Raw genomic sequence first — 18,626 nt, 5'->3', positions numbered from 1 at the left:
GATCCGCCTACCTAAAAGAAACCAGCAGATACACACAAACAAAACAAATGTTTTTGCTGCAATGTGTCCTTAGCTTGTCTAGCTTATCTAAACAAACAAAACAGCTTAAGTTTCATTTATCTGTAATTTCTGTCACACTTTGACCAGTGTTCACTTTAGACATACTTTACAATGACACAAATGCAAATACACCCATTTTACTGAGCTTTTATGATGCTTTTATGATTGTTTCAGTAGTACTGTAACTGAGAGTATAATCTTATCAATAGCAATACTGGTCCTAATGGTTTAGAAACTATATTCAGAAACTACTGGGTCAAGAATTTCCACATTCAACACCTAATTAGACACTTAGTCATAGACAATCAAAAAACTTGCAAGAGACAGAAACTTCACAGATACTTAGGAGATACAACTTGCATGTGCTCTAAGTTTCCCAACAGCAAATAATGTGTGGCGAGACGAGCCAACGACAGACACAGTGGGCGTGGCGTCAGGCCTCGGAGAGGTTTTTATTTAACAGAAAAACCAAACAAAGGGGGAATAAAGTGTCCAAAAGGGGAAGAGTGTCCAAAACAACAGGGAATCTGGTGTCCTCGTCGTGCTGCGGGGTTCGTGGAGGTCTGGCAGTGTTCATGGAGGAAGGGTCCAGGTAAGGGGCGGAGTCCGGCGGCCGCACGCGCTCCCCTCTTCGGTCCGGGGCGCGAGGGGCGGCGGCTTCTTCTAGCGGCTTCATCCTCCTCGCTGGCCGCGGCGCTTGCAGGGGATGGACGGCCCGGCATCCTGGCCCGACGGCCGTGTAGACGGGTGCGGTTCTCGACCGGACCGTGGGTCCGGCAGCTCACGTCTCTGGTGGCGCGGGAGTCCCTCAACGCACCCTTCCTGGACCCACGAGGACACCAGTGTGCATGCACGGGGAAGAGACCGGTCTCCCGAGGAGAGGCGCGTTGGTCTTTTAAACAGCGGCGGTGATGAGGCTCCATTTCCTTCAGGTGTGCCCCATCACACGCCGCCAGCCTGACTCGTCCAGCGCCCCTCCTCTCTCCCCACACCCACTCCTATCGGGAGCCTGGTGAAAGGCGGCGATTTAGGACGGGGTGCCGGTGATTATCAGGGAGGAGGCAGCTGAGAACAATCAAAAACTTATGCTTTAATCTTATTTTAAATGGTTTTCAGTAATCACTTGCATGTGCTCTAAGTTTCCCTCAGTTGCAAAAATGATAGACACCTTATTACAAACTTATGCTTTAATCTTATTTTAAATGGTTTTCAGTAATCAGTTAGCAACATGTTGCTTAGACATTCCTCTTTCAGGTCACTGAAAAACAAACCAACAAAGAGTCTATGACCCTTGAAATTCTTTGAAATTCTTTGATTCTAAAAAACAAATAAAAAACAAAAAAAAGCCTAAACAAAACTTAATGACAAATAAATTACAAATAAACTATATATTTAAATAACAGCCTAGACCAGGCTGAATGACAAGTTCATGCCAAATAAGGTATATTTTGACAATTTCATGCTGGTTTTAGCTCAGCCACTGGTCTAGCTGCAACAACAATCATCTTAATTAGCTCATGTCAGTAATTTACCAGCAATGCCAATCTAAAACAAGTTCATCTTGGAATTTAAGCTGGTCTTTAGATAAATTTCATTGCCAAAAGTTTGTGTACATCTCTTACTAATAAATGCATTTGACTAGTCAAATAATTACAAATCTTAGTGTTACTCCATACAATGACATTTTTGAGAATTGTTCAACAGTTTTCATCAAAGTTTCAGCCCAACAAAGTCCTTGTGAGCAAAGCAGGTGACTGCAATTCTGCCAAGTAGGTGATGTTCCTGGATCAAGATCAGCCAGTCAGACTTTAGAAATAGGTAAAAGGGTTTGTTTAGGGTTTGGCTCAGGACTGGAGCTAGAACCAACATTCTTATCAACTACCCTCAGATTTTAGCCATAATTTTTTTGTAAAGGTTGGATTTAGAGATAGTGAGAGGACTTGTTCTTGAATCAAGAGATGTTGATTTTGGAACATTACACAAGTCCATTAAGAAATATAAAAGATCTTGACTGGTTTGCACAAATTCCAGACCTGAATACCTTTGGGTGTGCACATACTTTTGTCCACGTAGTGTACTGTATGTGGGATGCTGTTATATGCTCAGATGTGTATTGATAAGGCCAACAGATAAGGTGAGTCTGATATGACCTCTTAAGACAGTGTGGCCAGAGAATGAGATATTCTCCAAATGCAGTCGTGACTGGACGATTCAAAACTGTGGCATCAAAGAGTGTCTTTAGCCAGAGGTCAGCGTGAAGTTCCATCCAAAGAAAACAGAGACAGCATGGTAAAAGTTTAATAAATTAAAACTTCTGTATTAACCAGGAAGGAAAAAGAACTAGGTCTTCTTTTTCTACTTTTTTAGCCAGCAAAGCCAAGGTCATTAGTTCGAGGTAATAATAAGTTGCTTGGGATTAAAGCATCTGCCAAATGCATGTGTAAAATGGATTCAGATCTGAATGATAGCTTGCACTGTATTTTTTTGGAGAACTTATGAAACACCTCAACAAACATTTCGTGTAGGCTTTTTGAATGTGACATAGGAGGCTAAGATTCATGTTCACACTTCAGAGCATCTACATACATATTTTCTATATAATAACATCTGATTGACTTCATGAAAGACTCACCTCTCTCAGATGCTGCTGGAGAGCATTAAGACGGGCCAGTTGTTGTTGGGTAGTTGTTGTTGACCTCCTGGGCCTTGGTGAGCACCTCCTTCTCACGCTCCCGTTTCTCCACCAACTGCTTCAACACCTGCTTCTCCTGAGACTACAGAAAGAGGTGCAGAAAGGTGATGACTAATTTAATGTGACAGTGAAGAAAACTTCTTACATTCAAAAAGTTGGAAGGTGAGAAGCCAAACAGCAAGACAAAGTCATGAAAACAGCTCAAAGGCAATGGACACATACAAAAGAGCCAACGAGGACTGTATCAGATGGCAATATACTGTTATTAATTGCAATATTCATATCTTATGTCATCTACATGCTACAAGGTAAAATCTTTTAAAAATAATCGTTACAAAAGTTTTCAAACAATGCCATAGAACAGGGGTCGCCAACTGGTGGACTCCGGTCTGAATCCAGATTGTGAGACGCAAAGACTTTTGACATAATGGCCCCTTTTACACGGTAATACCAGCAAATTGGCCTAAAATTACCAGAACGACTTGCACTGTTCACAAAGGCAACGATGTTCCGTCTTTTTTTCTGTAAAAACACCATTCACACATCGGTTTCAAATTACCGGTAAATTATTATTATTATTATTAGAATTGGATTGGCCCAGAGTAGATGTCTTACGTCAGCACGTTCTGAATTCATACATATTGAAAAGGTCCTATTCACACATGATCTTTTTCCAGTAAATTCTGTTTGTGTGAAAGGGGCTATTGAAATAAATAAATGCCAAATGCTATTTTATAATAAAACCTAATTTATATCAGGCACATCAAGGTCAGCTCAGCAGAGCCATTTGTGTCCTGTGGCACTATGGGTTGCTACTACAGTTAACAGCAGAATAGCAGAAAGTAGGGCACAGACAGATGAAACTCTCAGTGAGTGAAAAAAGTTGATGGGTGATTAAAAAGTCATTAATGTCATTACATTAGATACAAAGTATCAAAGCAAAAAGAAGCACAAACACAAGCAAAACATTCAATGGAAGTGTGTTGGTTTTGAATGTAGTGTTGAAGATGAAGACAGTCAGTATTGTGTTAGTTTATGTGATTTTTTATGCCTGTGATTTTTAATTACTTCAAAACCACCTGATTCACACACATTGAGAGCTGAACAGCGACATTAGTGAAGAGAAGAGCATTTGAGACACGCAGATACAGATCCAGTCAGTCATATTTTTATTTGTGCCTTCAGTGTCCAAATACATTCTGCAGCTCCTGTATCCACTGTTGTGTAAATTATGTAAAGAGCTTCACACTAAGCATAAATATGAAATGTATTACATTCAGAGATACATCTTTATACATGCAAACAAAGATATACAGAACATTCAGGTTCTTGCATTACAAATATACACTCATAGACTCAACAGAAAACGAATACAATTGAATACAAATAATTCAGCAACATCCAAAATATGTAAAACAATTTTAAAACAAAAACATATGCAGTTAATAATTGCAATTTGCCTTAGGATTTGCATTATATGGCATCACGGCAACTCAAAGTGGTCAAACATTAACATTGCGATAGTCACAGTCTAGTAGTGCTGTTTTGGTAAAACTGATTGGAAGATTGAGGTGAATACAAATGTCCTTCATTTCTATATGATGTAATTACATGGACAGAAATGTCACTTTACCTTTGTCTTTTTTTTTTTTTTTGCATTTATATATACAAAATTAAGATTTGTTGTAACAAACAGTGCAAAAATGTTTTTCTTTATTAATTTATGGTTGAGTAATGCAAACTTCACAAAAAGGCCGAAATTAAAATAGATAAATACAATTTAATTTCCAAGAATAAAACAGACTTAAAAATGAAAGATATTTAATATTTTAATAAAAGGTAATATATACTAAAGTGCCATTCAAGAGTATAGTTATTTTATGATGATATTTATTTATATCACCAGTATCCAACAGATATGACAAAGTGCAATGTTTCCTGGTGCCCATTTTTCAAAAAAAAAAAAGTTATGTATAAATGATTAAATGTAGAGTATATAAGTGCACATTTAACACAGCTATAAAGCACATGCAGCTACAAAAATAAAACTGCATGAAGCACATCATCTTCTAGCAGTTCTCTTCGTTCCCAGACTTCTAGGTGGTTTTTGAACCTGGATGTTCCGGGCGGGATTCACTACACATCCTTTCTCCTTATAATGATCCAGAAGACTTCTCCACAACACACTGCACCGCAGCAAGTTCTCATTACCTGACAAAATAGCAGAAATATGGCACTGTAATTCAAGCATCAAACAGAAAACTTGATAATTATAAATTACATAATGTAGACATATTAAAAGGAGGTTTAGTTTTATTTTAATAGCATTTGACATATTAACATAAACTGTACACACACAAAAAAAGATAAATTATATAATTTTTTAATTATTATAGGCTTATAGGACCTAGTAATACTTAAAATACCTAAGAGACAAAAATGTGATGAGTGCATTATTTCGCATTATTCAAATAACTTGCAGGTGTTATAGATCAAATCATTCACACATTATTGACTCCCTCAGGCCTAGACTGTTTTTCATCAGATTCAGAGCAGATGGCATAACTAACCGATGATGCACAGGCCTTCTTGTGCCCTGGTAATTCCCACGTTAACTTGGTGTGGGTCCATGATGAATCCAAGTCGATTTATTATCCAGGATCGAGTTGGTTGTGTTTCTATGTCAGATTTGGGACAAGAGCGCACAGTTGACATGATGACATATTTCCATTCACTTCCTGTGGTCAAACAAACAAAAGGGAAAAGATCAGAAATAATTCATTCAGAAAAAATATCTACATGCCATTCTCAAAACATGCAACCATAAACAATTTTTTTCAAGTAGGCTATTTATCTGCCTTAAAATCGAGAAAATAATAAAAAATCATTCATTTTATTTATTTTTATAAAGACGGCAAAATAATGGTAATTGTAATGTTCTGTCACGGGTCAAGGTTCAGTATTAAAAGTTTTAGTAATATTATATGTTTATTGTGTCACTTGTAAAATGGCATTTGTTAAAATTGTTATTACCTTGACTTTTCATGATGGTGGTGAATGTGATGTCACTCATACCCTTACTGAGCAGGGATTTCTCAATATTTGACACTTGAGCATTATATGGTGTGAGAATGGCAATGTCCTTCTTCTGTATCCCAGCCTCAGTCAAAAGAATGGCGATCCGCACCTGTAGGAAGATTATCACAATTTGAAATAAACTAGGGGGCATTTTGAAATTACAACAATAAAGTCTGTGGCAAAATTGGGTGGGGCTTCGAAATTTTAATTGTTTATTTATTTCTGCACCTAATAGCCTTCTTTTGACGCATCGTCATGTACTGTATTCATGTAAAAATCTTAGTAATTAATATAACTTTTTTAATTAAATAGGTACTTTTATTATACCTCCAGTAGTTTGAAATTTTATTGTTACGAAAAGGAGTGCGCCTCTGGGAGGAGTCGTTATGTAAACTTAACCGCCAATTTTATCGAACTACGGAAGTATGAAACTGGAAGAAGAGCGTAAATTTAACGCTCTCTGCATCATTTGGAGTTATAAGGTAAGTAAACAATGAAATTTACACAGCATTTGTCCATTATTTAGAAACGGCTGTGATGTTTTAAGTTTTGACAGATGTGTTAAAGATTTACAAAGCCATGCCAGGTTATTTTTATTTCCTTTGAGTCCATATTTTAGCCGTTTTGTTAGTCATAGTTGCCGTTTTGAGTTTCAAGATGGCGCCAATTAGCCATAGCTCGCATAGTTGTGAAAGTACAGATGGAGTCACATGACACACAAAAGAAGTAATGCTGTGTTAAATATCCAAATGACTCATCATCAGGAGCGATCCTACAAGCTTTAATCTACTGCACTTCTCTCTTACCGCTTCTTCTGCCTCCTCCAAATTTGCCTTTGAATTTTCATTCCCCCGTTCAGTCCGGACCACCAGAGTTTCCTCCTTTCCTTCAACATGACCAAAAACTATGCATGTTTGCACTGATTTACTAAGGAAGAGACTTGGTTTGGGTGATGTTCCAGTTTTTAACTTTCCATCATAGAACTGCTTAGATGGAAATTCACAAATATCTTCTTGCTGAAAGAAACAAGATAGCAATGGAGAAATTTTTATTTTGAATTAAGTGAGACTACTGCTGTTTAACTGTTTAAATCATTGTTAAATATCACTAGATACAAAATACTATTAATGAATAAAAACAATAGGCCTAAATAAGTTAAAAATAAAAAATAATAAACTGAACAGCAGTTTATAGACAACTTCCGAAAGCAAATAACAGCACCAGACAGAAATGTTTTATTAAAAATATAGTATTAGAGCTATTTTTTATTATTTAAATAGCTATTTATTAATTTATTACCATTCTGTACTGAGTGTCAAGCAAGAGTGCTTTCTCCGTGTAACGTTCAAAAAGAGATTTGCTCATTCCCAATCGCTCCACCACATCACAGTGCACTACAGGTTGCAGCTGCATATGATCGCCCAGAAGAACAATCTACAACATGAAATTAGTAGGATATTAATAACCTAAAAGTGGAGTCAAATATTTTGCATCTTTGTTCAGTGCAAACATAATGAAATGAAAGTGCTAATATCTAAATCAGGGTTTGTCTAAAAAGAACACTGCTTTGGCGCTCACCTGCTCAGGCTTATGAGCCACTAGTGGAATAAAGGCTTCAGGTTCAGTTGCCATGGCACATTCATCAATGATGATCTGTTTGAAGTCGAGGGCATCAGCTAAGGCTGGGTGTGAGGCTGCTGTGCAAGTGCACAAGATGACATCATGCTGCAATAATTCATGCTTTCGAGCCTTCTGGAGGGTGTCTTTGTAGCTTAAAAAAAAAATGTTATTATCATTACTATTATTTTTACTTTAAGCTTTTGATTTTAAATAAAACATTTTCCAAACTATTTCTAACAAACATTAACATAGAATTAAAAAGAGATTTGTAGTTAATGAGCCATACATACAGTTTTTTTTCTTCATTAGTGAATTGATCTCCTCTTCTAATTTTCATATCAAAATCTAATATTCTTGTGGAATATGGGTTGCCATCTTTCCGAATCAGGTGGTGTAGTGCAATGGAACTAATAATTCAACAACAACAACACACATCTGTTAGTGGAAAGCAAGGTTTAGATTTTATAATCACATAAATATTACATCAGCAGTTATATCTACACTCAAATAAGTGATAGATGGACAGTATTTGGCAAATACCTGAGCTCTGTGTTGCGTTTTTCGCCTCGTTTAGAATTGCGTGACAGCTTCAGATTGCAGCCTGGGTAAGGAAATTCCAACATCTCTGTCTGATCACTGTAGACTCTGAGAGGTCTGAGATGATTTTCAAGTTCTAGGAGATGACCTACAACACATTCATATAAAAAAGTTTAGGTTGTGATCTTTGGTCAGGTAATCTTCTTTGAAAGTGAATTGCATAATTCCTGCTTCACTAGTGGGACCAAAATGAAAATTTACCTGCGACAACATCAACAGACTTATTTGAGGGGCCACAGTACAGAACAGCTCTCTTCTTCTGTGAATTGGTGGCAGGAAGCTGTTGGATATTTTTGAGCAACCAATACACAATATAGACACCAACGACAGTTTTTCCAGTCCCTGTGAAAATGCACAACAGTAATATAATAGGGAAGGAATGGAAATTACAATAGCCTAAGGCCAAAGAAACCAAAGAGGGTCCAAAAATATCTCTCACCTGGTGGTCCTTGGATAAGAGTGAATGGGTTGGTCAATGCTTCTCTTATAGCTCTGCACTGACTGTTGTTTAGATATGAAAGCCCAGCAGGGCAATAACCGTCAATCTCAAATCTGGCTGGAATCTGCTTCGAAATGTTGCATCCTTTGAGGAAATATAGTATTAAACAAAATGAAACTACATTTGAATGGATAATTGTTTAAAAGATGGCCAGTAAATCATTAGTTTTGATAGTAGGGTTTGAAATATAGATATGCAAAAAATTATACTAAGACAGTAAATGTCAAACTGTTGCACCTCCTTCACAGTTGATTTTTCTGCCCATGGCGATATTTTTTACAAGTTTGTTGGCTTTGGTTAGACTTTTAATTGCATCCTCTTTGCGCCTGAAAATGAAATAAATCATTACAATAATGAAGCATATAAATATTGTTTGAAGATGTGATTATAATGATACGTATAAAACAATACAGTGTACATAAATACAACATTTTAATAAGCTATAGTGTATATAATTTATAGTCTTACACATCTGGCAGAAGCTTTGGAATCAGCTCCAGAGTAAATCTTGTCCTCTCGCAGAATATGGCTTCCGGAATTTTTGTCATAGGCATGTGGTTAATCTGAAAATCAATTTGTAAATTCTTTGGTTCTTTGGATTCTGTTTCTTCAACTTCTGTAATTATGCCATGGGCCACCCACGTGACAGAAGGAATATCCATAATAGCTGTGTACTGAGAGTTTTCCAGAAATGGACTACTCTGGTGAATCTTACTTCGAATGCAGAGGACACTGTTCTTGAGGTCACATTCAATGGACCACTGAGATTTTTTGTCAAGTGGGAGGAGAAAAAAACCTTGAAGCTTCTTTTCACAAGAGTTTTCCCATTTCAGGGCTGCATCTTCAATAAGAATGCTCTCATTTTCAGCAACAGCATTGGAGGCTGACTCCATTTCACACATGGGTTTCCATATTGCCTGATAATCCATGTATGAATTGTATGAATTCCGTGATGAGTGGAAAGCATATTTTGAAAAACACTTGATTGGATCTCTCACATGCTCCAAACAAATCTCAAATTGTGGATGCACAACAAACAGCTGAATTGCTGGTGTCATTAGTCCTCGTGCCGTGGCTGAACCTAGTTGTACCTCAATCGCCTCACCTTGCTTTATTCTCAGTGACAGTTCGGCATAATGCTCAGCTTGCATGGGTTCAGATTTTTCTGAACTTGTATCATTTCTCAGTCTTTCATGGAGTTGTCTTGTATGGATTCCTGAGCTGACGTCAAGCTCCTCAATCAGGGGAAACAATCTGTCCCAGTTTTTCTCTCTAAGAGCAGCTGCTAGGCATTTCCAGGTCTTTGTAGAGACATAGGCCATGACTGAGTTTGGATTTTGTTGTTTCACTTCAGCATGGATGTGAGGATTGGAGAATGAATATATCCTTCGCACCCATTTCAAGATCATGCAGTTGTTAGTTTCATCAAACTGTGGTTGATCTGCCAACTGAAGATCCCTGTACATAATGTCTAAGTTTTCTGATATAGAGGTTCTGTTAAGTGGGAAGGATAATCTGAAATTTGTCCTTGATGGACTGAGTTCCACAATGTATGCCACCTTCCTTTCACTTTGATTTGACAGTTCTATTGCAAAATGTAGAGCATTAGATTTCTTCTCATATGCTGACTGATGGTCATTTTTTCTGGAAAATTCCATACAAGACAGGTCAATGTCATGACCTGTGTACCTAACATTTGTCTTGTCAGTCACAGAATGAAGAAGACGCTGCACAATGACATCAATATATCGGCGGATTGGAGATGACGCCCATGTATAGCTGTCAAGATCTAAATCATAGTGGCCAATTCTTGAGACATGTGTAGAGTTTGAGCGCAGAATACATGCTTTGTGAAACAGTCTACTAAATGCCATTGCTAAAGGGAGAAGTTGGGGGTGAATCTCATCAGTTGCAATAAAGTCAATTATTTTGTAGACACTTTTCTGCTCTGCTGCTGTCTTCAGGCATCTCAAAACAGATTTTAATATGGGGAAGGTTTCAGAGGTTTCAGAATCAGAAATGCCAGCCTGAGGGTTTGTCATGGCTCTGCGGTTGATCAGTTCATGAGACACATGTTCACTCTTATGAATTTGACTTGAGAAGTGAACTGATAGTGGAATCAGGGAGGCATTTTTGTCAAAAAGGTCAGCAAGCTTTTCACTTTTTGGCCTGTCCTGGCACCTCAGTGGAGTTATGCTCCTTGTTGTTTCATCAAACAGAAGACGTTCAGCAACCATTTGGTTAAACATGATCATCAACTCTTCCACCATTAGGTGAGATCGCCTTCTTCCGAGAGTCACGTCCTCATCTGGCTTTTTGTAGCACCAGTCCTCTGGTTTTCTGTCTCTCCTGTGAACCTTAGCAAAGTTCCATGCTTTCACAAGGCACATTTGAAGCAGGTCAGATTGCTGATGTTTGTTTTCAAGGATATTCTCAACTTCATCATAAGAAAATTTCCTCTTGGATTGAATGACAGACTTGCAAATTAAGCTTGTCTTTATGCTGTTTGTTTTAGTATCCACTTGTATTATTAAGGAGATGGCTCGTCTGTCTTGGTTAGGAATCAAACTGAAGAAATCAGCACTCAGTTCTTTAGGGAACATGTGTTTAGGCTCCTTTCCACATGGATAGAATGAAGTACACAGCAGTTTTGCATATTTGTCCAGTTCACTGTCTTTAGCCACAAAGCTAGCAACATCAGAAATGTGAACTCCTATTTCATAGCACTCACCTAAATCCCGTACACTGATTGCATCATCAAGGTCTTGTGAATCGGCAGGATCAATGGTGAATGTTGGGAGCATGCAAAAATCTATTCGCCCATCTTCAAATAAATCAAGTCTTTGAAAGTCTCTCATCTCTCTTTCCAAAGATGACGAAAGTGTTCTCCTCAACTGGAATTCTATGTCAAGAACCTTCAATCCATCTTCTAAAGTTGTTATTTTTGGAAAATGTCCCACAACAATCCCCAAAGGATATTTGTTAAAATTTCTCCACTTAAGCACTTTGACAACAAAGAGATATTTTCTGTGTGCCTCTTCATTGATTTTGATGAACCTCTCTACTTTGAGGTTCTCAGGATCTCTTACAGCAATGTGGTTTGGTTTGTCTTTCCAAAATGGTGTGTAGATTTTGGAGATGCATTTATTGATAGGTGTCATCACTTGACTGTCGTGTCTTTCAAGGGTGCAGACAAATTCTTTGACAGTATCTGCACTTTCAAGGATGTTGATCACTCTTCCCATGGGAGGACTTGATATCTCATTCATAATCTCCACTATTACCTTGTCTCCAGGGAATGCCTGTCCAATATTCTTTCTACCCTTGATATCAATTCTCTGAGTGGGCTCATCAAGTGGTCTTGCATAACCACGATCATAATACTCTTTGATCAGCTCGCAGTGTTTGTGTATGATAGAGTTAGACAACATTTGCTCTTCTTTTACTTCTGCAATTTGGTTGCTAACACTACTGACAAATTGCTCATGTTGAAAAACTGGAAACAAGCCCTCCTCTGTCAATGGAACATTGATGTCTTTGCTCTCATCAAGAAGCTCTTGAAGTATTGGGTCTTCTGTGTCTGGTATTTCAGATGTAGTTGATTCACTATCGCTGCTGTCTTCATCCTCACTTCTGCAGAGCTGAGCTATCTCAAGAAGATCTTGTTTCAAACAATCCAAGGTAAAGTCATGGGCACTTCCCTTGTTGATGCAATCCTCTATGTATGATCTCCATAGTCTCCAGCATGTACCGAACTGATGGCAGCAAAGTGCAGCTGCATCTCCAACAACAATTATTTGAGACTGGGCTCTTGTCATAACTGTGTTCAGCACACGCATGTCATTGAAAAACTCAAGACAGGTCCGGTCCATCTCCAGTAAGCTGTCCTTGGTGTGCACAGTGGAAATCACTATTACTCTGAACTGTTTTCCTGAAAAATATGGGTAAAGGCAGTATCTGTAAATCGCATGCATTGATACTAGTGTGTTTGAACATAATCATGGCATAGTATTACATTTGAGTAAAGCATCATCTTTACCTTGCACATTTTCTGCATTCTCCACAGTGAAACGAGGCAGTCCAAGCTGACGCAGTCTTTGCCTGATTTCCAACACCTGAAACACAAAAGAAACAAAAGCATCTAGTATAAATACACTTACATGCATCTGATACAATAGCAGGATGCCATTAATAAAATCATAATATAAATTGGAAACTAGTGATAGGTTTGATACCTGTCTGCCTTGAGAAAGGACACAGACTGATTCTGGATCTTTATCACCCCACTCTTGAGGCCATTCCTCCATTATTCCTTGCACAATGTCAAGAACTCTTAGAACTTGTGCTGGATTGTACCAGGACATGCTTGTTGGGTCCAAACAGCATTCTCCTCTTACATGATGGAACTGCAAGGCATGTTGGTGTGGATGAGGAGGCACACCTCCTCTAGCCTTGATCACATCAATCTTTCCCACATAAAAATGTGCTGATACAAAATCCACAATGTCCTTTGTGGAACGGAAGTTTTCATTGAAAATGATTCGGCTTTGTTTGGCGATGTCACTGTTTTCAGCTTGGTAGTAATAGAAGAGGCGATTGAGCAGGGTATGTTCTGAGCATTTGTCTTGTTTCACAGAGAAGAGCTTGGGTCCCATCTGCATGTGATCTCCTGCTAAAACAACACGTGTATTTTTACCTGCTAAGCCCAGCGCCATAAGAGCCTCACACTCCAACATCTGAGAAGCTTCATCAATCAGAATGTGGCTGAAGTAGTTTTCGGGAAGCTTCATGTCATGGAAGAAACGAGCCACAGCAGTTGTTGTTATGATGATTCTTGTGGAATCTAAAACAGCTTTATCAGGAAACTCAAACTGATTGCCATCTCTGGATAAATGGCAGTACTGTAGAGTGATGGTATCAGTAGATCTGGGATTGCTTTCCTTTGCCTTGATTCTCAAAGGTTTGGCTTCTTGATGAACAGTTGCATATTCATGAAAATTACCTTTTACATAAAGATCAGCAGAACTGTAGAAAAAGAGAAATAACTGTAGCTTAGAATGACTGCATTAAACGAGTACATTTTCAGACAGTTTAAAAATGACGGTACCTTCAAGGTATGCATTTTTATGAGTTTACGTATTCCTCTGAAACCAGTTCCAAGACCTTGCCCTTAATTGCACCATGCTTTACTGTTTGAGCTAGAGAAATTGAATATTAAAAATGCAGTTTCCCTGATGAAATGACCAGTATGTATTTTGGATGTTGGTGTGCCAGTGTCGTCACAAGACTTTTTAACTGGACTTAGGCCAGGAACAAGCAAGCATTAACCAGCATGGAAATTCATGTTATTCTTTCTCTCTTTCAGATTGTAAATTTTTGATTCAGAATAATGTAGGGCTGCCTCCTAATAGTCAATTAACCGTTAGTCGACGAAAAGAGGCTAGGTCGACCAAAAAAAATAAACAAAATAAATTACACAGGAAGTGGCGAAGTCACTCAGTCCATGAAGGACACATTGTTAGCGACTGGTCTAAATATAGTACATTGAGCAGGACATCCAAAAACGCTCACCTATCATTCATCAACCTCAAATATGTCTTTTCATCTGAAATATGCAAGTAGGAGCAACTTTTCATTGCCACTCAGACTAATGTTAACCTAGAAAAATGCATGCTATTTAAGTGTCTGTGCAGAGTGTGGAAGCTGAACACGCAAGCAGTGCACAAGTTCTTTCCCTTCCTGTGCTTAAATAGTTTATAATCACATCCTTAAGCGGAATCGAAATGCACGTGTCTTATCGAATACCTGGTTATTGGAAAATTGGATATTTGAAACTCGATACCCAACCCTAAAAGTGCCACTGCATTGTGGTGTCCTACCTGTTTGTGTGTGTGCAAATCAGGATTTTGTTCTGTGGTTGCTGCACAAGAGCCTGGGTCATCTTTGCAAGGGTTAGAGTTTTCCCTGTTCCAAAAGGTCCATAAATCAACAAAGGTGGGATGCTGCTCCTGTTGCTTGTTACACCCAGAACAAAGTTCATTGCTGCTTGCTGCTTCTCATTTAACTCTGCTGTATCTGACTGGGAAGAAATACAGAACTTGCTGTTTTTCAGAATGGGCAAAACTTTGTCTAAGTTGGGGAGATCATCAATGGCCTTGTGCATCTCACAGAACCAGAGACGATTTAGCTGGAACTGGACTTCCATCTCACACTGCTGTTCATTCTGCAGGTTAAAATCAGTGCAGCATTGTTTGGAAAGCTGCAATACTACTTGTGTCTCATTGGCAGCATCCTTCAAAAAATCAGCCTCATAAATAGGCCCAATATAATCATTGTTTTTCACAACACGAACAAGAGATCTGATAGCGTGTCTTTTCACTATGAAGCCTTGAGGAGCATCAGGAGTGAGTGTGTGAGACAGGGGCACAGCAGCAAAAAGAGTTCCTGGATAAGCCCATTTCATTCCAAACCTGTCATCAACCAGTTGATTTTTCAACTGCACAGTGTCTCGTAGATTCAGCCTGAACAGAGAGAGTACAAATTGTGAATTTGGAATTTGTTATAAACTTTTAACTCAAAAACATAAAATACATACTTACATACATACATACATACAAACCAGTTAAACATCCTAACTTCCCCCCCGATATAAAAAGAAATAAAAAATTATGCATGTTTTGTTTGTAATTGTCACTGTTCATCTCATCTATCATGATAAGCTTGTATCTGTTTATCAGCTCTCTCTCTGCCTCTGCTCTTTCAAAGAAAGGAATGATTTCCATGCTTTCCTCATTCCAGGGCTCAAGATTCCTGGCAGACTCTTGTTTTTCTAGGGGAACCTCAGGTGCTGGACATGTGACTGGTGTTCCATTACACTCATCCTCTCCAACTCTGACCTTGATTTTTTGTCGTAGTACGGGTCTCGTGTTGAAGTCAAACAACCCACTGCTCATACGAGCCTGGTTGGTCAGATTTGAAGGACACTGGGATTTCATACTCTGCAGAAACAAATGACAACAATTCAGGCGGAAATAATTTGTGAACATGGCAGTTCAATTAATGAATTAATTAGTATTAGTAAAAACATCCCATACAGTTTCTTGCTGGGTTTTGTAAGAAATATTCAATCACCTGTTTGGTTCTTTTTAAACCAATCACTATTGGAATATGTCCGTTCCTCATTGGGCTCTTTGCCAAGGCTGAATTTCGCCCCCAGTTCCCGTTTGAATAAAGCAATAATCTCTAGAGGTTCCTGGAGGGATTTAACTCAGTTTGGAATTACATTACATTATGCAAAAACTGGATCGCACCATATACACAACATATCCACTTGGTAATAAAATGTTGCGGTCACACTTTATATTAGGTGGCCTTAACTACTATGTACTTACATCAAAAAATAAGTACAATGTACTTTTTGTGTTCATATTGTATTGCAGAACACTTTTGCTGCTATTGAGGTGGGATGTGGGTAAGGTTAGGGACAGGTTTCGTGGTATGGGTAGGTTTAAGGGTGGGTTAAGGTGTAAGGGATGGGTCAAAAGTGTAATTATAAATGTAATTACAGATGTAATTACATATAGGTATTTTAAAAAAATATAAGTACAAAGTAAATGTAAGTACATAGTAGTTAAAGGGTTAGTTCACCCAAAAATTTAAATTAGGCTGTGTTTTACTCACCCACCTAGGTGTATATGACTTTCTTCTTTCAGATGAATCCAGTTGGAGTTATATTAAAAATTGTCTTTGACCTTTCAAGCTGTTTAATGCCACTCAGCAGGTGTTGAATGCATCAGTCCAAAAGATTTTAAATAAAAAGCGCCCATCCATAAAAAAAAAAAAAGTCTCTCACACGAGGGTGAACAAAGGCCTCCTGTGGCAAATCAATGTGTTTTTGTAAGAAAAATATCCATATTCAAAACGTAATAATCACTTTAATCTAGCTTGCGCTCACTGTTGTAAACGTAAGCAGCTCCGGGGGAATGACGTATGAGGTCAGCTCTGTGCATGCGCCGTTCAGAAGTAACGCATGCGGAAACGCAGTAGAGAGATCAAAACAAAACAACGGTCACTAATTAGAAGAACAAAACAAGGATTTGTAAAGAAGAATGTCGGAGGATTTCGATATAAGCCAAGAGGAGACTGGTTTTCTTTTGCTAAAGTAAGAAAACTGTTCCTTTGCTCCTGTTAACAAACGTTGGTTTTCACGAGACTCACCGGCACATTCGCAGCGCTGACCTCCATGCGTCATCCTCCCAGAGCTGCTTCCATGTACAACTGTTGGCGCCAGCTATATTAAAGTGATTATTACATTTTGGATATGGATATTTTTCTTACAAAAATACATCGATTTGCCACAGGAGGCCTTTGTTATAACCCCCCCGGAGCCATGTGAGACACTTTTTTTTATGGATGGGCGCTTGTTATTCCACTTCTTTTGGACTGATGCATGCAACACCCGCTGAGTGGCATTAAACAGCTTGAAAGATCAAAGAACATTTTTAATATAACTCCGACTGAATTTGTCTGAAAGAAGCCATATACACCTAGGATGCCATGGGGGTGAGTAAAACACAGCCTAATTTAAATTTTTGGGTGAACTAACCCTTTAAGGCCACCAAATATAAAGTGGGACCAAAGTTGCTAACAATTTTGACAAGAGCTTAACTTCTGAAAAATATGCTTTGAGTAATTTTTATCTCATCTTACTTGTGGACATAAGGATAAGGACTTCCTTAAGGTTTGTTATCAAAATTATGAGCTGAACCCCATAATTATTACATTAAGAGCAAATGTACTGCTATTATTAGTAACTGGTATTACTCTATTGTAACAAACCTGGTCAAATGTAACAATGACAATCTTTTTTTTACCCATTAATTTGGAATTTAAAGACAAACGTTACACATGTTATACATGTTAATGTACCTTGGATTTAATGGTAAAATTCCATGTACACTGTATTCCTTTTTTCCTTACATACACACTGTCTATGTCTGGGTCACAGCTGATAGAAACATCAGGAAGGGCGTCGCTGACCTGCAGGAATATTGATTCAATCACTGTTTATGATATTGTAAAAAGCAATTTTAAAAATGTACAATTAAAGCTTTGGTTGTAAAAATATAATAAAAAATAGCATGGGTCAATAAAATGTATTTCTTAGCATACATAACACAAAGTTCAAATTAAATGCAAGTACAGTAGCAACGCAAAAGTGTCAAAGAGAAGTCAGAGAATAACCTGTCAGCATGTCATAACATGACATTATACATTGTTAATTACTGAACAGCCCACTTACAATAATTTTCTTGTCGTTGCTGTGTCTGTATTCCTCCAAAAGATTGTCCTGATAGGACAGTAGACCCATCTCGGCTGCATCTCTGGCTCTTTTTCTTGAAGCCTTGATTCTCTTTTGCCATTCACGAAGTTCTTCTCGACTGTGTGCCTCTGGGCAATCATCACCATACTCGCATATCAGGGGACTACGGGAGAATGTTTTATAGGTAGTTTAAACTTACTTGGATACAAGCAAACATCTAATGGCATGTCACACTTCATATAAATACCTTTCACACAATTTCAGGTCCTTGTATGTTGATGGCGGATCACGGTACTTCCAAGTCTGAGAGGTACCTGTATCTTCAAAGATCAGTCTCCTGTGCTTCTCAGTGAAACAGTGGTTCATCAGTTCCTCATCTGTCGGGAAGTGGATGTGGCAGAATGTGCAGTTGAACTGTCCTCCTTGTAGTGTCCTTTGGTTTTGTTTGATCATTTTCACAAGCTTAGGAATTGTCAGGTTTTTATGATGTTCCACAGCACTGCTTCCTCTGAGCTCCTAGCATAGGTACATTTGCCTTCATGACACAACCACCAACTACAACGTACAGTGTATTTTTGTTACTGTTTTTGTTCCCTCGAGATTTTTAAATATGAATATAACAAGGTATGTTGCATAAATAAAAATAATAAACTTTATCATGTGGTTTTTCAAATATGAATAAAACAAGGTTTGTGGGATAAATATAAATGAATAATACTTTGATATTTTACTCTGAAAATGTGAATTTTTAAGCAGTT

General features: G+C 38.1%; 1 protein-coding gene across 2 annotated transcripts in view; it reads right to left on the bottom strand.

The window, feature by feature from the left end:
- The window catches only part of LOC109054320 (helicase with zinc finger domain 2-like), a 34,155-nt gene extending 15,750 nt beyond the window's left edge, over positions 1-18,405 (bottom strand). The window contains exons 1-14 of one of the 2 annotated variants that reach the window (XM_042726692.1): positions 14,426-15,064; positions 12,782-13,571; positions 12,586-12,661; positions 9,015-12,477; positions 8,784-8,872; positions 8,487-8,630; positions 8,249-8,389; positions 7,991-8,135; positions 7,741-7,857; positions 7,409-7,601; positions 7,130-7,264; positions 6,637-6,846; positions 5,786-5,939; positions 5,323-5,490 (exon numbers count right to left, since the gene is read on the bottom strand). In XM_042726692.1, coding sequence (XP_042582626.1) covers positions 5,323-5,490; positions 5,786-5,939; positions 6,637-6,846; positions 7,130-7,264; positions 7,409-7,601; positions 7,741-7,857; positions 7,991-8,135; positions 8,249-8,389; positions 8,487-8,630; positions 8,784-8,872; positions 9,015-12,477; positions 12,586-12,661; positions 12,782-13,571; positions 14,426-15,009 — 6,409 coding nt within the window. In that variant the 5' untranslated portion in view covers positions 15,010-15,064. Of the gene's footprint in view, positions 1-5,322; positions 5,491-5,785; positions 5,940-6,636; positions 6,847-7,129; positions 7,265-7,408; positions 7,602-7,740; positions 7,858-7,990; positions 8,136-8,248; positions 8,390-8,486; positions 8,631-8,783; positions 8,873-9,014; positions 12,478-12,585; positions 12,662-12,781; positions 13,572-14,425; positions 15,065-17,847; positions 18,032-18,115 lie in introns of those variants that run through there. The other variant, XM_042726691.1, reaches the window with a different exon arrangement.
- Between the last annotated feature and the right edge of the window lie 221 nt (positions 18,406-18,626).

The sequence above is a fragment of the Cyprinus carpio genome, chromosome B6 (genome assembly GCF_018340385.1).
Source record: "Cyprinus carpio isolate SPL01 chromosome B6, ASM1834038v1, whole genome shotgun sequence".
Taxonomy (NCBI): Eukaryota; Metazoa; Chordata; class Actinopteri; order Cypriniformes; family Cyprinidae; genus Cyprinus; species Cyprinus carpio.
This window is presented reverse-complemented; position numbering and strand designations above follow the sequence as displayed.